Source organism: Periophthalmus magnuspinnatus, chromosome 9 (assembly GCF_009829125.3).
Source record: "Periophthalmus magnuspinnatus isolate fPerMag1 chromosome 9, fPerMag1.2.pri, whole genome shotgun sequence".
In the NCBI taxonomy this organism is placed as follows: domain Eukaryota; kingdom Metazoa; phylum Chordata; class Actinopteri; order Gobiiformes; family Gobiidae; genus Periophthalmus; species Periophthalmus magnuspinnatus.
The window spans coordinates 25,377,093-25,401,943 of NC_047134.1; the positions used below are offsets into that span (position 1 = coordinate 25,377,093).

General features: G+C 40.6%; 2 protein-coding genes across 2 annotated transcripts; both read right to left on the reverse strand.

Annotated features, from left to right (window-relative positions):
* Window positions 1-10,574: 10,574 nt before the first annotated feature.
* gadd45ga (growth arrest and DNA-damage-inducible, gamma a) lies at window positions 10,575-12,028 on the reverse strand. Its single transcript, XM_033972012.2, has 4 exons — window positions 11,867-12,028; window positions 11,661-11,762; window positions 11,338-11,548; window positions 10,575-11,221 (listed from the first exon to the last, which is right to left on the reverse strand). The coding sequence occupies exons 1-4, from the start codon at window positions 11,917-11,919 to the stop codon at window positions 11,108-11,110; spliced, it is 480 nt and encodes a 159-aa protein (XP_033827903.1). The 5' UTR covers window positions 11,920-12,028; the 3' UTR covers window positions 10,575-11,107.
* A 3,952-nt stretch (window positions 12,029-15,980) lies between these two features.
* creb3l3l (cAMP responsive element binding protein 3-like 3 like) lies at window positions 15,981-24,747 on the reverse strand. The gene is made up of 10 exons (XM_033972011.2): window positions 24,628-24,747; window positions 22,956-23,109; window positions 21,984-22,350; window positions 21,150-21,265; window positions 20,712-20,804; window positions 20,437-20,543; window positions 19,720-19,788; window positions 19,248-19,332; window positions 19,048-19,141; window positions 15,981-17,775 (listed from the first exon to the last, which is right to left on the reverse strand). The coding sequence occupies exons 2-10, from the start codon at window positions 23,094-23,096 to the stop codon at window positions 17,381-17,383; spliced, it is 1,467 nt and encodes a 488-aa protein (XP_033827902.1). The 5' UTR covers window positions 23,097-23,109; window positions 24,628-24,747; the 3' UTR covers window positions 15,981-17,380.
* Between the last annotated feature and the right edge of the window lie 104 nt (window positions 24,748-24,851).

Here is a 24,851-nt window from a genome sequence, read left to right on the forward strand (position 1 = left end):
ATTTTAAACTCTGGTACTATTACTGTGTTTTCAAAGTATCGGGTTGAAATGAGTAGATCTTGTGAAATCCAATATTTTCAGATGTCAAGCTTTGGATTTGGTTCTTTATCTCTGTTGCTACTGTGCATTATATTAAGTGTATTTGGAGGCTGCCACATAAACAGCCTGATGCAATACCTGGGCAATTTGTGAACATTTAGAAAAACAAACCATCACTTGACAGGTTTGGTTGAGTTTTTCCTCTGCTGATCCGAAGGTTGGCAGTTCGAATCCCACTCTCGACGTGAACATCAGTGGTTGAGAGGTCAGAAATCTATGTATTTTTTTTTTTACATATATTCACTAGATTGTATTTACTTAGTCACATCTATTTCAGTATGTCTTCTATTCGCAGCCTCTCACTCACTCTATACTTCAGCTCAACAGCTAAATATCACTTACTATTTATAACCATTACCAACATTTAACTGCAGCTATCGCCGTCTCATGACCTCACCTCTGACTACCCGGTGCGTGGATGTCACCCTGCCCCCCCGGAGACACTGCCTGTTTAGGTCAGGTGTGTACGAGTGCGGTCACCGGGTTTGAGTCATGATTATAGACTTAGCACTGATCGCTAGCTAAAGGTGAGATGAGGTCAGCGCTTCAGTGAGTGAGGTAGCTCCCTTAGATCCAGGTGTGTGCTGTTTATTATGCAGAAGAATGCTTACTCTGCTCTGACTGTGGTAGCAACCGCAAAGCAGTAAGCAGAGCAGGGATCCCAGGTCAAGTCACACTGACACTCTGATATCGTCTTTACTCAAACAAGAGGTGTAACTGATGATGTTTGTTGTTTACCCTGGCAACACCAACAACAGGTCCTGGTGACTCTTGGCTCACTTAAAGATGTACTACGTAACTTTTCTTGCGTAGGATTCATCACCTACGTCACTACTTTTTTAAGTCTCTGTATTTATTTCTTCTTTAAGTTACAAATATTACATATACATTTCTATAGGTGTAAAACTATGGCTGTATAACTGGATCTCCTGATAAACTGACATTTTAAGACAGTCAAACTTTTTAATTTATTTTGTTGTGGGCCACATAAAATGACGTAGGGGGCCACATTTAACCCGGGGGCCTTGAGTTTGACACATGTGCGCTAGAGGAAGTTCCTGAAGTGAGGGTTGTCTGAAGCCTGGGATGGATGGAAGGTTTTTTTTTGTTTGTTTTTTTATTATTTTTTATTTAGTTTATTTTTTTTATTTTACTTTAGAAACATAAAAAGGACAGAGACGTAACAACATTCAAACAGTAAACAAGAGAAAAAAAAAGTGGGTGTACAGTTACAATCTCACATAACCAACAGTCACAGGATCAGACAAATTCTGGTCTTCTAAGCAGAATATAACATTTCCATTTCTCCCATATCTTGTCTAATTTGTCCTTTTGAAGTCTGTTGTACATTGATAACTGTTCTCTGACAAATATTGCGTATACCAGGTTGTGCCAATCGTCCATCGTGGCCTTTAACCATGTTTTTAGTTATTGACTTCCGTGCCGCTAAACTCAACGTTCCAAACAAACGTCCCATCTCGTTGCTTATGTCTTATTGCTTATTCCAGAAATTCCGTATCATTGGACATGCCCAAAACAAATGAAAATGATTTGCTCCCTGGACACCACAGTTCCTCCAACAACCAGATGAGCCTGAATAATGTGAGCTTTGTGCAGGTGTCGTAAAGTATCTGCTGAGGCACTTCCAGCCAAAACGTCTGCATGAATTTGAATTGGAGATCTTCCATTGGAAAGCATTGAGTCAGGTTTCATTTGACAAAACCGTATTTACTTCCTCTTCCCATTTTTGTTTAATGTAGTCTGTGTTTGAGATTTTAATGTCCTGAAAGTCCTTATATAATCTACAAATCAATTTCAAACCTGAATCATCCCGATATGTCTTAAGAAAGATCTTGGATGGATGGAAGTTTTACAGTTCAACATTAAACTTATCGTAGCATTTATTCAATTGTCGGTGTTAAATACTGTACTGTAACACAAAAACGCCTTGTAGAACATGCATTATAATTGTGAGGGGGATCGCCTCTCCATAGATCTGACCTGTAAATTGATCTGGTTCCATTACCAACTTGTCTCCGTGAAGTTAGATAAGTTTAATGATATAATGTGGGACATGCCAGGCAAAGCAATAGCATCTTTATAGAGACAAGCAAGTGGCCGACGCTCTTCTGGAAATGTTGCGTAGTGTTCCTTTAAACTGCTAATTATGTAAAATCATAGTAAAGACATATTTTAAACAACAAATGTTTATATTTCTTTAAAAGTGTTGAACCTGGTCATCGTAGTGACAATGCAGCTCCCATTTATATTAACACCAGACGTCCATGATAATTATTACGTCATCTGAAACATTGCATTTAACTTTTCCTGCCTTTTATTTTTATTCTCTTGCCCTGTTTCTTTTTCTTATCTTCTGTGAGTCCAGTGTGTCTTATCACATCTCGCTGATTTAGGAACCTTGGCCAGCGACCGCAGCAGCCGCCATGAGAAATTCCCTGCACTGGAGGACTGAAGAACTCATAAAAGATTCATATTGTCCTCCGCGAGAGCTGTACTTAGACCAGAGTCACCCTACACCAGCCACCATCCATCCATCTATTTATCCCTCCATCTCTCCCACAGCCAGAACGAGCCAGCTGGGCCCTGACCTCATACAGAGAGAGGGAGGGAGAGAGAGGGAGAGAAAGAGAGAGGGAGGGAGGGTGGGACAGAGGGAGGGAGAGGGGGAAACAGAGAGGGAGAGAGAGAAACTGAGAGGGAGAAAGAGAGAGGGAGAGACAGAGGGAGTCAGAGAGGGAGAGAGAGGAACTGAGAGAGAGGGAGAGACAGAGGGAGACAGAGAGGGAGAGAGAGGAACTGAGAGAGAGAGAAAGAGGGAGAGGAAAGAAGAGAGAGGAACTGAGAGAGAGGGAGAGACAGAGGGAGACAGAGAGGGAGAGAGAGGAACTGAGAGAGAGGGAGAGACAGAGGGAGACAGAGAGGGAGAGAGAGGAACTGAGAGAGAGAGAAAGAGGGAGAGAGAAAGAGGGAGAGGAAAGAAGAGAGAGGAACTGAGAGAGAGGGAGAGACAGAGAGGGAGAGAGAGGAACTGAGAGAGAGAGAAAGAGGGAGAGAGAAAGAGGGAGAGGAAAGAAGAGAGAGGAACTGAGAGAGAGGGAGAGACAGAGGGAGACAGAGAGGGAGAGAGAGGAACTGAGAGAGAGAGAGAGAGAGAGAGAGAGAGAGAGAGAGAGAGAGAGGGGGAGACAGGGGGAAACAGAGAGGAAGAGAGAGGAACTGAGAGAGAGAGAAAGAGTGAGGGAGAGACAGAGGGAGACAGAGAGAGAGAGGGGGAGAGTGAGGAACTGAGATAGAGAGAAAGAGGGAGAGAGAAAGAGGGGGAGGAAAGAAGAGAGAAGAACTGAGAGAGGGGGAGACAGAGGGAGACAGAGAGGGAGGAACTGAGAGAGAGAGAGAGAGAGAGAGAGAGAGAGAGAGAGAGAGAGAGAGAGAGAGAGAGAGAGAGAGAGGAAGGGTCAGAGGGACAGGGGGGAGACAGAGAGGGAGCGAGAGGAACTGAGACAGAGAGAAAAAAGAGAGAAAGAAAGACGGAGGGACAGAGGGAGAGAGAGGGGAGACAGAGAGTGAGAGAGAGGAACTAAGAGAAAGAGATCGAGAGAAAGCAGGAGAGGAAGGGGGAGGGAGAGAGAGAGGAATTGAGAGACACAGAGAGAGAGACAGAGAAAGAGGAAGAGAGAGGGAGAGCGAGGGAGAGGAAGGGAGAGAGGAACAGGGAGAGACACAGAAAGGGTGAGATAGAGAGAAATAGAGAGAGATAGAGGGGAACTGAAAGAGAAGGAAAGAGAGGCAAGAGATACAGAATGAGGGTGAGAGTGGGGGAAAATAGAGGGAGAGAGAGAGAAAGAAAAAGACACATGGAGAGACAGGGAAAAGAGAGGGGAAAATGAGAAATAGAGTAAAAGATCGGGAGATCAGAGAGAAATTATTGCAGTTCCACAAGAGAGAAGAAAAGGAGAGAGAGAGATGAAAGATGGAGAGTGAGGGAGACAGCGAGAGACAGAAGGAGTGAGCGAGAGAGGGACAGAGGGAGCGTGGGAGAGAGAGAGAAGGAGGGACAGAGGGAGAGTGGGGGAGAGAGGGAGAGAGAGAGAGGGAGAGAGCAGGAGAGGGACACAGGGAGTCAGAGGGAGTGGGAGAAAGAGAGAAAGAAGGAGAGAGAGGGAAAGAGGAGGAAAGAGAGGAGGAAACAGAAAGAGAGAGATAGGAGAGAGAGGGGGAAAGGAGAGAGGGGATGTGGAGCAGGGTGGGGCGTGTGAGGACGATGCCGGCCTGCCAGCTCATGGTGTAACATCATCCCTGTTGTGGTTACTGTAAGTCAGAAGAGGAGCCGGACACAGCTCGGCGCAGGCAAAGGCCTAAACGACTGTGGGAAGAGGGGCGGAGCTTGTATCACTCAGAGCGAGCGTCCTGGGAAGCAGTCACTTACAGTCCGCCGATGGGTGTGGGAATCACAGGGAATCCCGATATGAGAGACTAACTGTAACCACGGCACTGCAGGAAGAGAGCAGGAATAACTGGTAATGAGGGACTTACAAAAACCCATGAGCTTTGTCAGTTAACAGTTAGACCATTGTATTTTAGGGGTCAAAGTTCACAGCCATTATGTAACGCATTAAAGCAACACTGTGTAATTTTTTCATAGCACTTTTTCACCTGTTTATACAAATACAAGTTCAAATCATACTACAAAAAATGAATATCTCCCTATAGATGTGTTTTATACAACCTGAAGCAGTACAGTTTCCATGGCGACAAGCTGGTGGTGGTGGTGGCCAGACACGTTTGTGGAGAAGCAAGCCCATTCTCAGGAACAGTGGGTGTTTATCTGTCCATCTATCCATCCATTTTTTTCTAATTATCTGGGACCAGGTCGTGGGGCAGCAGTGTAACCAGGGACTCCCCGACTTCCCTCACCGTAGACGCTTCCTCCAGCTCTCCCATTTGAACCCCAATGCGTTTCCAGTCCAGTCGAAAGAGAAAATCCCACTAGCGTGTAGAGGAAAGTTTATCAAAGTTTCTAAAGCCATAATGAATACATGGTTTCATCTTTGTCACTAGTCATCACATTTGCATAGAGGGTTCCACATTAAAAATATTGATTTCCATGACGACAAAAGGTCAAGTTATAGGTCAGATGAGAGATTGGTGATTCAGATCATGTGTTTTAAAGTGCAACAGAAGAGATAGGGTTACACCATCTTCAACATCTGACAACTCCTTATATGGAACGCACTAGACCGCCATACAAATTAGCACATTTACTGCCTATAAGTCTGAGTTTTTATCACACTTGGCTTTACATTTCATTGGTTTTGCATAAGCAGATAGGGCCAGACTTGTGATGTTTACACTTTATGAGCTGGGAGGTAATAGCTTGCATTGCTTTCTGGGTGAGACATTGCTTACATTCGTCTCGTCTATCAGGGTTTTGGATCTCTGGCTCAGACCATGTGCAGACAGAGCGGGCTGTGGCTGCAGGCGCTGGCACATACACCACAGATTGTGTTAGCTCCACTTAAATAGCACAGATCGGCTCAATAGCAGAAGTGGGGCTTTGTTGTGCGTTCGGCAGTAGCCAAAGCACATGGAAAATTAGCACGCTACTGCAGGCTAGCATCAGTTGTTGCTACACAAAAGGGGTGGGTAGAAACTAATTACTTTTAACTGAACTGCTTTGTTTAATTGCACTGTTCTGTAAAACTCTTGTGGTTGTGTTTTTTTGCGTATCCATTTTACCATCTGTCTAGGGACAACAGATGAAAAATTGCTTCTCGGGCTAATTACAGAAATGATTAATGTTCACTGCTCCTATTAAATAAACCAAATAAATAAAAAAAAAATGCAAATTATACCTTTATCAAGTGAATATTTTTGGGATGTCTGCCTACACATGTGTATGAATGCGGGTGTGAATGGGTGTAAAGTGGTTTGAGTGCCTTGAAGATGGAAAAGCATCTGCCAAACCGACAAATATATAACACCTCCTCACCTGCTCTGATTGGCTAGAGCTCAGAGAATGCTTACATAACACTTTAACAATAACATAACCCATCTGTTAATTAAATGCATTAAACGGTTAATTGTTCAAGTTATGGATGAAAACTGATGTCCTAGATCATGTTAATGAGTAACTAGTACTTAGAGTTGGATATTTCATACATATTTTCTGCTTTTGCTTATTGCTAACAGTACTTGTTCTTGCAATTGAGTATTTTTAGTCATGTAACTGTGCTTTTACTTGAGTACAAATAAGCAGTACTTTTTCTATCCAGTACAAGACACAGACATAGTGCAGATTGTGGTTGATTTAAAGGGAAAACAAAGGCCATCTATTGCTGTTAGTGTAATGTTAATCTCAACTGGGTCAAGGATGATTGTATTGTTTCATTTTGTATTTGCTTTGTTTTTTCTTCTTCTTCTTCTTCTTCTTCTTCTTCTTCTTCTTCTTCTTCTTCTTCTTCGTCTTCTTCTTCTTCTTCTTCTTCTTCTTCTTCTTCATTATAAGATCTGGTTGGAGAGACAAAAATAGTTGACTTGTGGGAAGACAATGCACGCTTACTTCGTGCATATTTTTGTGCAATTATACAACAATGTCAAGACGATAAGGAGAATTCTTGTGTTGTCTCTGTAGTAGCAGTCTGCACACGTGAACAAGAGAAGGGGGAGGGGATAGGCGTCTGTACTTACACAAAGGTGCTTTACAATAAGGTGAGAGAGTCACTTGAGGTACTACTGCTTCCTTGGGTTGCCACCGAACACATATGATTCAAAATGAATGAAGATGAATGAGAAGTGTCTTGCTCAACTATACAATGGTAGTGTGAACAGGGAAAGGTAGGGAACAGTAGCTGAGTTGGTAGAGTGTTCGTCGTCTGGTCTGAAGGTTGGGGGTGTGACATCACTCATAGCGTTCGGCTCCGGTCAAATGGAGCTCATTGAGGCTAGCGGATACAGCGGCGAATTTGGAGCCAACTTCCATATTAGGAATTCCGACTGTATCATAGCAACCAAAGAGCAAGGCTGTTGAAGGTAACACCCATTCCCGCTCGTGCTTCTTTTTAGCAGGAAGCTGGAGCTTAGCAATGCTGTCAATGACCTGTTGCTAATGTTAGCGGGGGCAACTGAGGGGAAAGAAGGCGCTTGATTTGTCTGCTATTAATGTTCATATCTTGATTTACGAACAAGTGAAATAAAAACACTAGGATCATGCAGAGCGGGTTAATATTTAAGACCAAAATGACGAGTCTAACAGAGAGATGGGGAACAGTTTTCCAATGTAAAGTGAATTGGAGCCAGAGTGAATGGAGCTGGAAGTGCGCCCATGACCACTTCCTATATGGAAAGCAGCGGCTAGCAGGTTAACTGTCCATTTACATATACAGTCTATGGGCAAGACACTTAACACAGCTTGCCCCGGTTTCTGTGTACACTGGTGTATGAATGTGTGTGTGAGTGGTTTCTTGATGTAAAGTGCTTTGAGTGCCTTGAAGGTGGAAAAGCACTATATAAAAAAGTGACCACTGACCACTTACCATTTGCAAATCCACAAACCATGTATTCTGCAACACACAAAAATCACTTTAAAATCAGTAGAAATGGTAAGAGAACTCACTTGAAACTACTTCTGCACTCACGCCTGACCTTTGCCTGAACATGCATCAAATTAGCTACGTGCAAAACTGAAATTTTGCGCTTTGTGCTTTTGATGATGAACACTTGATAAAGAGAAGCCTCCAGGTCGGCGGGGACTGTCCCTACTCTCAATGCAAACGTCCATAATAAATATTTTCCTCTCAGTTCATGCCGTTTCAGGTCAGTGCTTTCTCAACTTTAAAGTGAAAAACGCCTCCCACCTGGATTTACCCAATGCTTCAGTTGTCATTTACTTCATGATCTCACTCATCGCTATAGTTCTGGTATGATGTTGTCACTTTTCATATTAAGGAAACCCTCAATAGTGGTGTTCTGATTTGGGCTTCCTTTCTTCTAAGAATGTCTAACCAACAACGCTGAGTGCAATGTTTGACTGTAAGCAGCAGAAATGTTGGTTGGACTAAAGACCCTGTGTGTTGAGGAACTTACTAAAGGTCAGTGTGGCAGTAGCAAAAGTATTATGAAAATATTAAAGTGCTCGTCTGCATTATCTTCATCATGTGTGAAAAGGCAGATTCAAGCGTCCAGCCACTCTATACTCCAGCTAACTCACTTCACATTATTCCTGCTGTGGTCCATATAAATCCCTATAATCCTAATAAAAGTTGTTTTGCTGTTCCTTCATCCATAATCTTCCAAAATATGAAATAAAACATATTTATCTCCATGCAGGCTTTAACTTTCTGTTTCCGTGGAATCATGAGGTAGCTGTGTTTGAAGTGTTTGTCCACTGATCTGAAGGTTGGCGGTTCGATTCCAGCTCACCTCACCCCCATTGTCTGCGTACGGTGGTGTATGAATTTGTGGAAATGGGTGTGTTGTTCCTTGATGTAAAGCGCTTTAAGTGTCTTCAAAGTGGAAAAGCATGATAAAAAAATGTCACCATGACTGTTTACCATGCAAGTGACATGCCACCTGCAGAACGTTACATACTGTGGCTTTAACAAAGACGCCATTGGCCGATTTATCAACTAAAAGGCTATTTTTGTTTAGAGACAAATCCAGAACTTGGATCGTGGCTTTAGACCTCGTTTCAACCCAATAAAATCCCAGTTTAGATCTGGAGGCACTCGGGAAGCTAAACATAATCTTAGTTGGTGCTTAGCTGCGACAACCAAGTTCTGTAGACTACGACTTTAATTTCACTTTACTATAACTACGTGCTCTCTATGGACAAACGCTGGTGGTTGGTGGGGCTGCCTGGAAGTGTAGACCGAGTTCAGGTGAAGCCGCATGGGTCTTTCAAGTGGTCTGTTGTGTTTTACTGTCAGCCTCAACCACAAAACCTCCCCTCGTTTTCTCCTCTACCTCCTGTGTGGCAATGCTGACCTTTCTACGGTGTACACAGTTTATATTGTGCGTCTGGTTAACTTTTCAGAAGACATTTGTGCTGTGTTTGCATTATACAAGCCTGGACATGTTTGCAAGACTTGTGTACTTTACTATATGGGGGGAATAACGATGATGGGGGTGGTATTGTTGTTGGGATGCAGATATTACTGCTGTCTAGAATAGTGATGGGACTTTTGGCTCTTTTATGAGATTCAAATCTTTTGGATCTGTTCATTTCAAAGTGCCGTTCAAAAGACTGACTATTTATGTATATGCCAATGTGAGAACTCATTTTAACAACAAACTAATCACAAAGAGAAGCTACCAAGGCTTAAAATCACTTAAAATGGTTCAAACTGGGAGCGGGAGTGTGAGATTCAGCTCTTTAAAAAAAAAAAAAGAAATCCAGATCCATTAAGGAATCGTTCAAAAGAGCCAACTCATTCATAAACGTCACATCCCTACTGTGCAATAGTTGTGCAAGTCTATTTTGAAATCATGTCAATATTTTTCCTGTTATAAATATTGAAATGATACAGAACTGTAACCATGCGCAGCTCTGGGAAAAATATTAACATAAAGCATAAGACTGGAGTATTCAGAGGAGAGGATTTGCTGCTTCCAACTTAAAACCTATCCCTAGACAATACTGCATACTGTTTACTTCATTATAATTTTGTACAAGGCAGTGTTTGTCTGCTGGGACACTTGGAAAACATACAAGGAAGGTGGCTGTTGGAGATTAACTTCAGTTGCAGCCATTTTATTTTTCAATATATTTGCATTCACTTACTCTTTTTATGACCCATGTGCATTTTATATGAGCAACCTTATGCGCTTATAATGCTCCTCTTTGTGTCAGTCTCAGTACAACATCAGTGTAGCTCTTCAGTATGGGCCATGTGGAACAGTGTGTCTTTTGTTTGGATTATAATCATATGCAGTCTATGGGTCTAAACAGTATATAGTTTTGATTCTTGTAAATAAATAAATGCTGTTCTTTGACGCTTACATGCTACTGTTAAAGACTCATTGCGGATCTGTATCTGTAGGTTGATAAATGGAACTGAGAAACCCATTTTTTCTAACTATATAGTGCATTACAGGTGCAGTACTACTTTGGTTTAATAAGATAAATTTCCCAGTTGCACAAAGACATCAAAACACAACCCCTTCCCCTACACTATTACTACTACTGTCTCTTGTGCAAAGTGCATATGTCAGCAGGCAGTTTGTCTTACTGTTACTACCGCTACAACTACTACTACTACTACTGCTAACCACAAACTACTGCTATTATGATGTAGTACTACCATTACTCTCTGGGTGTTTCCATCCTTGTACCATTACGTTTGATCTTTCTATCCTCCGCCCACGTGACTTCTCTGCAGCTCTTCCCCTGCGCTCTACTTCCTGCTATGCAAAGTGAACTGTGCACTGTGGTAAAACAACACGTCTGACAACATCACTTCATTTTGAGCATTTATTAAGAAAGAATGTCAAAGTTTACAACCAAGAAAATATTTTTTGCATTGATTTTTTTTGCATCATTAAGTAAAAAAAATATAGTCCAGTGTGTATAGTTTGTATCAGGATCAGTCTCTGAAACTTGCTCCATCCTTGTTAAGCCTTGTGCTGGCTGGTTTGCAAAAAGAAACTTAAATGTCCATATTCTTTTCAAAATGTCAGTATTCCTTTCAAAGTCCACCTTCTCTTGTCTTGCATTGTCTTCTTTATATTGGTCCCTTCATTTAGGACACCAATCCAACACTTTTAACTCCTTCTCAGTGTCCATTAAGCTCCATCTGGTCCTCACACGACCTCAGCTTGGACCCCACGCGCCTGTCACTGTCCCTGGATGCACCGGGGAGAGAGGAGGCTGCTGCTTCTGGGCACACACTCGCGGCAAAGCCTCTTTAATCCAGACAGGAGTAGAGGCGGAATAACATCTACGCCTCAAGCTCTTGGAATTTCTTCAACAATGTTATGGTCAGCGTGCAGTTCAGCGTTCAGGCAGGGTGATAGCGGGAACCCAGTCGTAAACGCTGCGTCTCTCATCACAAAACATCCCCAGGGTCTCCAAAGAGGAGTGCTTCCATGGGCTGGCACTGGGGCTCTGCAAAAAAACAAGACAAAAGTGTTTATTAGAACAGCGTGCTCAGATTACGCATGATTCACCGTGAGCTGTCCGCACTATCAGACGTGGCACAAACGTGGGTTGCTGATGCTTACCGTGACTAGAATGCAGTGCACGTCCTTGGGCTCCCCACTCTCATCGGCGCCCACGAGGTCTGAGAGGCGGTCGATATCGTTCACTCGCACCACGTTGATGTCGTTGTCGAAGCAGAAAGCCTGGATGAGTGTGAAGTGAATCTGCAGAGCCATGTCGCACTCGTACTCTTCATCTGTGGCCAGCACGCAGAAAGCCACGCTGTCTGGGTCACTGTGCGTAAAAAAGAGGGAGACAAAGGATTACAATCTGGGATAAATTGCATTTGCTACATAAAAAGAAGTCTAAAAGTTAAAAAACGCAAAGATATGATTTAGATACTTACACATTCATGACTTTTGCAGACTCGTAAACCCCGACTGTCAGGTAGTCTTCCTTTTTAGCGGCGAGGAGCAGCTCCTCCAGCGCTGCGCCTGCACTTTGCACCCTGACAAGACAATACAGCACCATAAGAACACTGTGGGACACGACACCACGATGGGAAAAAGCACTACCATTGCTTTGCCATAGTAATATTTAGTGCCTATTTACCTGTCAGTGTTCTCCATGGTTGTCTCTTGTCCTTGCATCTCTTCCAGAGTCATAGTTATAATCCACAAGCGAATAGAATCCGAGTAGCGAACAGTAGTAGAGCAGTGTTTAGTCTCGTTAGAGGTTGGTTGGTTGCTCTTGTGTCTTGTCTGTCCTTATTCTGAGCTCCCAGCTCGCTGTACCGGCTCTTATACTGCGTCAGCGTGGTTTCTCGGCAAGGGGAGGTGCTTTCCCCCGCGCGCCTGCTGCCATTGGCTCGCAGCGCACAGTTCGGGTGAGGAAAGCAAAAGTCCCAGCACAAGGTTCACTCCCGGCTTGTTGACAACCCCACGTGGGGGCGAGGATTACGCGTTTTCAAGAAATCCCCCCAGCTCGAACCTTCCACTAACAAACCTTGCCCTATAGTCAACACCAAAGCTTTGTAAAAAAAAAAAAAAAAAATGCCCTAGACAAAATGTGACCTTATTATTGTGAACCCCCCAAGTTGCATGTTTACACACATTAAAGCAGGCATTTGGCTCCTTTTTCTCTCTGTGTTATTATCTATTATTTAATTAAATGTGACTATATGATGTTTTTATGTGCTCTTTGCCAGTAATATTATACAACGGTTACGCGCCAGATCAATGTAAGTGGTGCACAGTGCAATGTTGGAATGCTGCAGGTTAACCAAAGCTAAAAAAAACAAAACATGTTGTTTGGTTAATATGTGGGCCACTGCCGGGGAAGCACTTGGACAGATAAAACCTGTTCCATAATACAGTCTAGTCTGGAACTTCCAAAGCAGCCTGAGCCAGTGCGCTATTTTTAGCCGATTCCCTTCGCGTCTCAGCCTGAACCAGCACCTGCGGACGGTAAACACATTCATCCACGTTATAGGTGTGTTCAGCTATGTATGCTACGATAGTGATGACCCCGGCGACACAGGGAAGTACAGAGAGGTCATTTTAGAAGCAGCAGTGCGCAGCTTGTTGCCAGGGCGCACGCCACTCCGCGCCTTTGTTCGGAGCGCTCACTTAATTGGCCCTGCTGCGTCTTGACTGGACACGTGCCGGAATAAAAAGACGACTTTGTGTCCATGGTGGTAACAATAGACCTCCACCTGCTCCGGGTCCTTCTTACAACCCCCGGGGGTCTTTGAAGGCGGCACACTTTAGTGGCTCTTGGCAGATGCTCGACAGATGCGCGTGGAGAGCCCCCTTCTCCTTGTCCCCCCCCCTCACAGTTTTGACACGCGCCGGTCACTTATCAATTTTCAATGTAACATCAGTGGAGTGTTTGGGGGTAAACACACGCGCATGGAAAGTGTTTGTGTTGAGTTCTTTTTGAATGGAACAGGGGCTGCCAGAACTGCTAGAACTAAGATATGTTGAAGATAGGCCCACGACAAAGACGCACAGGGACAGTCCAGGGAAGGTTAAATGAAATGACATCCAAAAAGCTTTTCAGATAAGCTGTAGTACCCAAGATTGGTCATGGATGAATAATCACTATAATGAGTCAGCTATAACATGGTAACTCTTAAAGGTACCTATACAGCACCCACTACAAGCTTTCAAATGTGTATTGCTGCAGCCTGTCGTTGACAATGCATTATTTTGGCCCATAATGTTTAAAAAGTATGTGGGGCAGGGAGCAGAGAGGCTTGTGAGATTTTATATTCTTCAACTAGTGATAGGAAATGCAGAACAAACAATGAAACAAACATAAATCTGTTTTTAATCCTATGTTGTGTTGTTACTCTATAATTCAAATGCAACTCAATGTAAAAGTATTCTAAGTATTCTGTATAAAGCACTCTGCCAAGCTTAACATGCAGGTTTTGCTCTGATTTATAGTTTGTGCATGGAAGTTTTAGACACGTTATATGAAAATACAATATAAATTAAATACAAAGATTGTCTACTGACAGTGTGACGTCACTATGTAGAACCTGTAAACAAACAAAGATCATGTGTATCATAGCGTTTTGCCTTTACATCGTGTTGCAAGGGTCATACTTTTACCAAGATTTCTTTCCAAGACAAATCTGAATATGAAATGAAGCTAAAAGCAAAGCAAAACAAAAGTAAATACCCCAGAAAGTACAGGAAGTCACACCATTATATCACAAGCAACAGCATCAACACAAACAGGAGAACGTGATGGTCTTTCATAATAACACAGTCAGAAGGACCGGCTGTTGAAATAAAAAGTCATGTGTGTCTTAGCTGGAATTACACGTTGGACTTCCTTGTTGCTATTCATTTAAAAGAAACTGTTGCTGTTCCTGTACACCACAAGGCAAACCTGGGTTGAAAAGAGCCCGTAACTGCAAAAGTCAACACACACCAGGCATTAATCCAGTGTGATACTTTGCCAGGACAAATTTGAATTCAATTTTCAACTTAATGAGCTATGTATCTGCATGTATATTTTTCAACATGTGGTGTGGGTCCCCCAAAATGACGTATATCTAGGGCCCAGAATTTGGTGCTATGATCCTGTGAATAATCAAACAAACAAAATACATAAGTAAATATGTCTGTAGTATGTTTATAATGATATACTTCATGTTACTGTATATATACTGTATATAGTAATAGTATTTGTAATAATTGGGAAATATGGACATTTTGGACACTTAAAAGTAGGTGTAGTTGTGTTGGTATGAACCTGTGTGTGCATCTGTTTGTGTTTGTGCATGGGGACAGTTCCAAGTTGTGTTTTTCACTTACATAAATCAAGGTGTGGACTTGATTTCCTTCCTGCAACAAAACTGCAAATATTATACAATGCAAAAGTAATAATTAATTAATTTAATTAATTAAAAGTAATAATTTGTTTTGTTTCTGTCAATTAAAACCCATTTGAGCAAAGACGGGCATTAAAACAGTAGACTGTGTTCCTTCAGCAGTCCACCGTTTTTACCACCAACAAAATCAGCCAAACAAGTTATTTTATTTATTTATTACATTTATATTTTGTATTATTACTATTATTGATATTATTATAGTCCATTTACATTGTTATACTTTTTTTTTTTTTTACATTGTTACACTTTTTTTTTTTTTTTTTTTTTACAGTTATACTTTTTTTTTTTTTTTTGCAATTAAATAAATAAATTAAAATAAAATAAAAAAAATACGTTATCACAGTTGCGTTTTGGATCATAACATTACGAAGTGGGACAAAGTTGTTGCCATCTCAAATGCCAAACCGCGTTGACGTTTCGATACAAAAGTTGGTGATTTCTGACATTTCAAAGACCTTTTAACCCACCCCCGCCACCGCTTTGGTTTCGCCTGCGCCAAAGGGTCCTGCGCGTTTGTGAGCGGAGAGCGCCATCTGGTGGTGGACAAGGCGCTCGACCTTTGGCCTAAATAACAAGCCTAGACATGCTGCTGGTAAAGGCTTATACAGTGTGATGAGTCATGGTTAAGGCGGCCTAATGATGATTCACCCTGTTTTTCCCAGTGTTTTCCCTTTAATATGTTTGCACAGTAAAAATAGTCTATCCGGGGTAAAAAACAAAACCAGTCAAGTCAGATGCATTTCAGGATTATATAAACTGTTATTCAAATCAAATAGCATTTATTAGACCTATTACTATTAATGGCACTGAGGTTTCGGTTGGAATTTTGAAAACTTCCTCATCTCAATTAAGAAAATGTGACTTAAATAACAGGGGATTCCCATAAAGACCAAGTTAAACCTGATGCAACGCTCAGTAAAGTTTTGTCTGGTCACTTTTAAGGAAGTGGCTGAATGAAAAACGCCTTAGGACCTTGCCAGCTTGATGACAGACAGAATGGTAGATGGAAAAATAGCTTACATAACATACATTCGAGCTGTATAGAGTAGAATAAATAACTTCTATGGCAAATTATTGGTTTATTCTGCTATTAATTTGTGTCAGCTCAGGCCAAATGAATAATTAAATACACAAATGTGAACTCACTTTTGAGAGTTTCTAAAATCATAATATAAGAGGTGGTTTTACAATTAACAAATGATAATGATTTTACCGTCTTGCTGTGCTTAGTAGTCTTAAGCGCTCAGCTCAATTCAAAAGATTGATTGGCCCACTTTACAAAGGTCACACACTAATGGTACACGATGAGGAAACGATGATGCATTTTGTCGATGTAAAAAAAGTTTATTATTATAGATGTTCAGACATGTCTTTTACGTAAACAGTTCAAATGTACAGGCGACCTACAATCATAGAAGCATATTTACACTTTGTCAAACGCCAGTGCTTGATCCACATGGAAAATCTCTTAAGTACTGATTCAGATACACTTAGATAATGAGTAATAACACATAAAATATTCATTAAAAACAAAAAAAAATGCCTCACTGACAAAAACAGGTCATTACATTTTTGGATATACTTTACTGCGGAACTTCACGGAGTACATATATATCAAATCCCTTTTTCAAGTGCCAAATAACAAGACGGACAGCATAGAAAGAACAGGAGGTGTCCTATATAAGAAAAGAGAAAGTAGTAAGGGTCTGAACACTACTGCATGGTCAACGGTTTGGCGTCTGCTTAAACTAGAGCTTGCATTACTCATTGCTTCACTGTACAACATTAAAAATAAAATTAAAAAAATAAAACAAAGAAACATTCCAAAAACGAAAGAAGCATGACACCCTTGTTACAAGGGAATTACTAAAACCTTTACAAGTCTTCTACATGGCCAAATGTCCTGCAATGGCTGAAGCATCACAGTGGTCCAACAACCACTTCAGGTCAAGCATCATGAGGTTAAAGCAGCATTCTTCTACGATTAATGAGGGCTGGGCATCACCGGGGCTGCACCAACTACGTCATGTACAACATTATATACATCACAAACATGTAGCTGTGGCAAAGGTAGCATTTCCCTGAAAAAGTCCCAAACAAATCAAAATGTTCATATAAAAAGTGCTAGTTTAGTTCTAGGCTTTGTGCCCTACAATTAGATGTAGTTTAACTACCTGTTAGTAAAATGGCTAAAATAATGCCAGAGGTATCTGACAACACTTGCTCATAGTTTTCTTTGATCTCCAGTACAAGTTGATGATATTGCACTGCCATTTTAGCTTAAAGATCACACTATTGATTGCATTATTTAAAATACACAGTTTTTCTATGCTGGTGCAGCCCTAGTTTCCCCTTCAAGTCTAACAAAGTTATCCCTGTAAATTTATGGCATGGACATGATTGGTATAACTTCATTGAATAAACTCTAAGACACGTTTGCATTCTCTTTTTTGGTGATGTTTACACTATTTCAAACTCAGCAGAGCGCTTTTAATAGGTAGCCTACACAGTACAGATACCAGGGAATCTCAACTTTTCCTGTCTCGCCAAAGAAGGTAGACCAAAGTGCAAGTTAAGTAACAGTAGTACATCAAAAGCCAGTTAAAAGGGGGGAGTAGCAATAGAAACATGATTTTAGATAGCATATGGTTCCCTTCCATCTTTTTACAAACTTCCCTAGCTAAAATGATATGGCTCCCTCTGCTGGTGCACCTTGTCTACTACATCTCATCTGAGCGGTGTTGTTGTAGTATGACAGAAGGGGGATTTCTTTCTATCCAGTTTTCTTTGGAGTTTTGTAGATCATAGGCTACCCCAGAGGCAGACACTTTATCTATAGGACCTTCCTGGACTGGACTCCCGCCACCTGCTTGTCCCGGTTTGATGTCCAGAGCCTGATTGGGATTGGGGAAGTCCGCGGATGAGTTGCTGTTGACACCTGTTTCTGAGTCGGGCTGCTCTACGTGCTGGTAGTCTGGAGTGTGGTTCTTCTGACCTCCGCCGAATATAGCTTTTGTGTTTTCTACTTCCTGGGTTATGACGAAGTCGTCGTCAGGCTCAAAGTATGGGACGGAATCGCTGTCCGGAGGCAGGGAGCGTAAGGTCCTGGAGATGACTAAAGGGGGGGGAAAGAAGAGATATTTAAAAAGGTCTATATTATAAAAACAGATTCTTGTGAGCTTTAAGCCACTTTAGAATGTTGTTACTTCCTCGAAAACATACCTGGAGTTGTGGTTTGTTTCATTCACACATGTTTGAGTAACACTTTTATTATTAGTCTGTCTACATCTCCAAACCTCAAAATGCTCTGTTCCACCTTGTGATGTCATGAAGTGGTAGTTCTCAAGTTAACAGCTCAGCAATTCCAGAGCTGAAATTATCCAAATGCTTCTAGTGAAGGTGTATGGAGTTTAAAAACACAATGGAGCACTTTCTGTATTGCCACATGACATCACAAGGGGAAACAGTTTTCTGTCAGCTCACTACTACAAGCCTAAACTTTCATCTTCCACGGTAAAAAAAAATACAACTGACAAAGTGAAAGTGACACAAAGAAATTACCAAAAAATGACCAAAGAATTCGAAAAATAAATTTTGTTTTGCACTGAATTTCATTTTTTAAACATGGTGAATTTAGTTGTTTTTTTTTTCAAAAAGTCCATGTTTACAGACACATGTTGTAGTTTTTAAATAATCTTTTTCTTTTTGGTATCCTTTTCTAAAATCTACAAACGCACAAAATGCATTTTTCCCCTAAAACAATAACTAACATTCTAAGGATATTTTATAGGAGTTAAGTTAAATCCTACATTTATATTGTTGTGAGTTGGATTGTTGTGGTAAATTATTGTGTTAAGATTAAAGAGCCCATATTATGCTATTTTCTGATCTATGTTATAATGTTTCCTCATCACAAACATATCTGGAGTTGTGTTTTGTTCCATTCACACATGTTTAACACACAAACCCTACATATTTAGGCTAAGCTCTTCTCTCAAGCAGAAAACACTCTGTTCCACCTTGTGATGTCATGTGATAATACAGGAAGTTCTTCACTGCGTTTTTAAACTCCACACACATGCACTAGAATCATTTTGCCTTGAAATTGCCAAACTCTACTGAATTAAAGCTAAAAGGAGCTGTAAATCTGAAAACTACCACTCCATGACATCACAAGGTGGAACAGAACATTTTGAGCTTTGGAGATGTAGACAAACTAATAATAAATAGCTACTAATAAATCAAAACACAACACCAGGTATGATTCTGAAGAGGTAAAATGGTTTAAAGCTCACAAGAGTAAATTTCGTGTAACACAGTACTTGTAATTCTCTCATGTTAAACCCTTAGATTCAGACAGTCTCTTTTTTCCAGACAGCGTTCTTACCTGAGGACGGGGTGTACAGCTCTTTTTGTTCTGGTTTGCTGCCAAAGGGGTTGACAGAAGGAAAGATGATGAGGCAGAAGGACAACAGGAACACCTGAAAGGAAAGTCCCACATACAAAGTTAGCAACGGTTCGATATCAGCTTACCCGCACGGCGCTATAGCAACCACAACAATACCCCGTGTGTTGTACGGCTCTTACCATAACACATGTGCTAGTGGTGCTGGCTTTCAATGTGGACATCTTTACCATGGACTGGAGTTTCTTCAGCTGCTCAACCAATGACCTGGGGAAGAAAAACACAAAAGACAGAGTCAGAAAACAGTTTACAAGGAGTCTTTCAGGGAGCTAAGCGTGATTTTTAATATGCTTTGGTTTTCAGTTCAAAGCTATTTCTGAATGAGACTCAGTAGATTTAAATTGCTTTCAGTTTGTTTGTAAGATTGTAAGAGAAATATGACTATTCAAAATATCACAACATGCCAGTAGTCCTTGTCCCAAATCCTTAAAAACATCTGGCAAGTTAAAAACAATAAGCGAAAAATTATGATATAGTTAGAAAATTGGACTTTAAACTTTTTGATTTTATTAAAAGATTAAAAAAAATGTGGATTCTCCCTTGATCTTTGTCTGTTTTATACTAACATTAAAAAAAAAGAGGCTTGTCTCTTACATGTTCTGTTTCTGGAGCATCTGGACTTTCTTCTGCAGCTCCAGGTTGTGAGCTGTGCAGATGGCAACCCTGAAAACAAAGGCAGATTTGTATTAAGCTTGCAACAATTACACCAGATCAGACAGACAGAAGTTCAAGTGTGAATGACAGGTTTTGATTATTTATTCATTTTGACTTAAAAGGTCTTATTTATGCAAAATTGACTCGTTTTTAGCCATGTTACAATGCTGTTACCTCATCATAAACATACCTGGAGTTGTGTTTGTTTCACTCATACATGTTTAAGTAACCCTGCATTATTAGTCTGTTTACATCTCCAAAGCTCAAAATACTCTCTTCCACCTTGTGATGTCACGAAAGAGTAGTGAACACCTACATCTTAGCTTTAGTTCAGTAGAGTTTGACAGTCCCAGGTCTGAAATCATCCAAATGATTCTGGTGAAGGTGTGTGGAGTTTAAACCACAGTGAAGCACTTCCTGTATTACCACATGACATCACAAAGTGGAGTGTTTTCAGTTTGAGAGAAGGACTGCCGCCTAAATATGCAGGGTTTGGGCGTTAAACATGTGTGAATGAAACAAAACACAACTCCAGGTCTGTTTGTGATGAGGAAACAACATTAAAACATAGATCAGAAAATAGCGTATTATAGACCCTTTAACTTGGTGAGATAGTACCTGTTGTAAATATAAATGTTGAAAAAAACTCCCCCTCACCTGTTTTCCAGTCCATCCACATAGACCTTCTTCTTCTTGCGGCTCTCCTGGGCGGACTGCTTGTTCCGGATCTTCCTCCGAACTCTCTTCAGGGTCCTCTCCTCAGCCTGTTACACAAAGAGCGCCTATTCACAACCAGGCTGCACACAGTGGCCCTGCTCACAGCCTTTATCACACAAACACAGTTATCCTGGTAAAAGGAATAGAGTCAAAGTATCAGCTTTTGACTAATCTGACAATAAATAACTACAATATTTGTATGTTGTTCAAGTTACCTTTGTGAGAGGCATGTGTGTTGGGATAGTGGCGCCCTCTTTGGCCAGAAGTCGCTTCTCCTCCTCCGTGAGCACAATCTCTTTAAACTGGAACTAGAAAAGAAATTGGAATTTTAATTTTTCAACAGAATGGGTTGCAAAATATATATGCAAAAGTTAATATTTAGCCTTTTTAATGATACTGATTTAGTCTTTGTTATGTTTTAATTTAAACTGTTTGAATATTGAAGGAATTTATATTTTTTTTACATTTATTTATGATTATTTATTGGGTCAGAATGAAAAGGAAAAAAAAAAACTTATCATGCATTAAAAGTATAACATGTTGGGTAGAGGAACCAATTTAATTCTGTGTGACATTTGAACTCATTGAGGATGTAACCACTGCCTGGTTAGTACAGTCTTGATGTCATAACGTGGAGGAAAAACAAGCCGAACCTGTTCTGTTTGTTTGAGCTGAGTCGAGTCTTCGGCCATGTCCTCCACATCCAAAGTGCAGGGCGGTTCACTGCTGACGTCGTCCTCTTCCTCCATGGCGTCACCCACCAGGTCATCTGAGGGGACCAAAACAACCACTTTAACAGCTGTAACTCCCTTTATTTATATTAATAATATAACTACACCTTTATATCAATACTAAAAGTTATACAAATTTGATTCTTGGATATGGAATTTGATGATAGTCGTCCAAAACATATTACAAAGTGCATCCAATTTTTCCTAAATTAAAAAATAGAATGTGTTATTTTCACTAGTAAATGAGAGTTCTCTTAATAACTATGTAACGTGTTTTAAACCTTTTCAAAAGTTTCAGGTAGGCATTAGGAAATAAATAAATACAAATCCATAAAACAAAAACGTATATACAACGTTCATACATAAAATGAAAAGAGTCACTCTATTTTGCATCCCTTAATGAAATGACAACCAACTTAAAGATGCATAATGTAACTTTTCTGGTGGAGGGTCTGCCAACTGCTTGTCTCCATGGAGATGTCATAATCTGAGATGTTTCACAGTATGGCATTAAACGCATCAATCTAACATTTATTCAGTTACAGGCCTCTTCACAGATCTAACTTGTACCATAATCTGGAGACATCACTTGCTAGTCTCCATGGAGATAGATAAATTTAGTGATACTATGGAACATTCAATGCTAAGAAATAATATGTCCTTAGAGGCATGCAGGTGGATACTTTCCAACATAAAAGTTACATAATGAACCTTTAATAAACAGTTGTAATTCATACTCGCTACAGTAGTACACACCTAAATCAATGAAGACGTCTGTGTCCAGTTTCTCAGCGCGGACACTCTGCAGCTCGTCCAGGTCCCGGTCTGGTCCCTGCAGCAGAGAGTAGCTGTGATCGGCCTGCACCATCAACGCCTCGGGGCTCTCCACGTGGTACTCTGTGGGGGTGAGGGGGCCCGGCTCCGAGTGCACCGGGCTGGGCTGGGAGTAGCTCGGGCTGGGCACCATGTCGCTGCTGTGGGGGCTGTTCTGGTGCCCCCCTCCGCTGCTGTCGTCCGAGATGCCGCTGTCACTGCCCAGAGGAGAGTGAGAGGGGCAGAGTGCATCCATGTCCTCGTCCAACAGGCTGGACAGGAAGTCTTCAGTGTCCAGGCCTGGAAGCATCTGTAGAGACATATGTGTAATATAAATAGTAACCTACATTTATAGCCACTTACTCTACTATAATATTGTTGTAGCCGTGTATTTTTGCTCTACTTGCAGTGTTGTGTTACAATTAATATCAATTTCTAAATAGTTATTTATTTTTGTATTGCATATTACTATTCTCCTGCTGTTATTGAACTTTTGCAACACTGGATTTTACCCATTGTGGGACAAAATAAAAGTTCTTATTTTATATTGTCTTATCTTAATAACAGAACAAACACAAGAGATTCTAATGCATTTTATATGGAATTATGTAAAATTGTGTACTCAATCAGTATAATAGAACATATGTGGATTCAAAAATTTACTTAAAACTAGCATGCAGTGATCATGCAAGTTAGTGCCAGCATAACATTTTTTGACAAGCAGCTATAATAAGTGTTAAATTTTAAAATACAAAATATAAACTACCAGTCAAAATTTCCATATATCTTACTTCATATATTTCATGTCTGTATGTGTATAAAATGTAAAAATAAAATAGTATTAGTAGTATGAGATTGTGTGTCCAAACGTTTGACTGGTAGTGTGCATTTATATATATTCAGTAGTTCTCTTACATCTTGTTCAGACAGCCAGGACTCAATGAGCTCATTCCCATCTGAAAACAAATGCTCTGTGGATCCATCTGCTCCGTCTTGGAACAGCAGTCCTAACAGGTCTGTCCCCTCCATGTCTGGGAGGTCTTGAGTCACTGACATCTGCAGCAAAAATCTGTAGGTACAGATAGTAAAAGCAGGCCTTACGTCAGAAATACGCCTCTATCCACGTGGCATGTTATTGCAATGATTGAGATCCCAGTTCCGGGCGACAGGGGGCACTGCAGCGATGGTCTTGTGTAGAAAAGTGACTGTGATCTATGATAAAGCAGCATGTTTATATAGGTTTGCACAGCAGGACATTTTAAATACCGTCTCTCTTGTATAGATGTATAAAAGCAAAATAATGCAAAAATAAAATAAAACTTAAAAATGCAAAGAAGGAACCTTGACAATGATGGCCTGATATAATACTTCACTACCATGCATTGTTACCTTTTATTTTTTTATTTTTACTATTTATCTTGTTTTTGTGTATGTTTTCAAAGCCTGTGACAATAATGACTATATCATCTTATTGTTTAATACATGAAAGCTGGAACAATATATATCTGGGCTCAATACTTCTCATGGGGACTTTTTCTTAGCAATAATGGGAAGATGTGTGTTATTTTTGGTGTAATACAATAACATTTGGCCTGTGGAGGGGTGAATAAGTCACTTTTATGGCTATTGCTTCATTCCTGCTATTTATTTATTGCAGCTCAGGCCTTTTAATGCAAACTATATATTTTAAAATTGGTTTAGTGGGATTATCCTGCTTTGTGTCAGTGCCATAAATTTGTTTCAATATTATCGTTTATGGTGGTATTTCTTTAATTTCAAAATGTATTATTAATGTGTTGACAGATCTAATGTTTTGGGTTTTGTTTTTTTTACCACTTTTAATCACAATAATAAAGTAATAACCACTGATATGATATGAGATACCGGTAATCTTTCTATTGATGTAATAATGTGGTTATAAACCCAAGTTATAGCCTAATAAATTCACTAATTCAACAAAAATAGGCTATATATTTGATCAAATTAATATCATAGGCTCTTTGTGTCATACTGTGTTGGTTACTGCTACAATACAGTATTATGTAAACAGCAGAGGTACAACATTGCATCAGGTCTGAATTTCTGCATGACCTCATCTTTAATGCGCCCCGCCCCCACGTCCGCGTGCCTTTGTCACGAGCTGTCTTATGTGTCACAACAAATACATGGTTAAGATAAAACATTAAATCCTTCTTAGTATTGACCATTTAAATATTGCTTTGCCCGCAGCGTACAAATGCAAATAAATTGTGAGTGTGTGTGGAGTGTAATGATGATGATTGGATTGCCCTGCACCACGCTGAGCTGCAGACAGTGGGCTACAGTAGACCACCAGGAAAAAAAAATAATCCTGACCTACATTTTATGCAGTGACCCACTAAGGAGGTAAATGCAGGTAAAACACATTCACGTTCACAAACACTCGTCATGTTCAATAAACTACAAAAGGATCGTGTATTAAACCAATTAGCCATGCCGTTTGTGTTAAAATCCTGACTTAGATCTCCAGAGAGGGTGTGGTCTTTATTGGCACAGCTAAGCACGTTATCTGCGTCTCTCATACAGAATCTTGATGAAAAAGTCTTACCGTTTTATCCCTAGAAGTCAAAATACCATTCGCGTGAGGTGGTCCCGAGGTGTTTGGGTCTAAGTGCCGTTTGTTCGCTGATACCGCCTCCTGCCACTGCGCTTCCGATGAAAGCACCTTCCAACAAGGCAGAAATTGCGTCACGGCGCAGAGGCGGAAGAGGCAGGTCCGTCTTCCTCTTGCCCTGAGGGATTCTGGGAGTTGTAGTCCAACAAGAACAAACG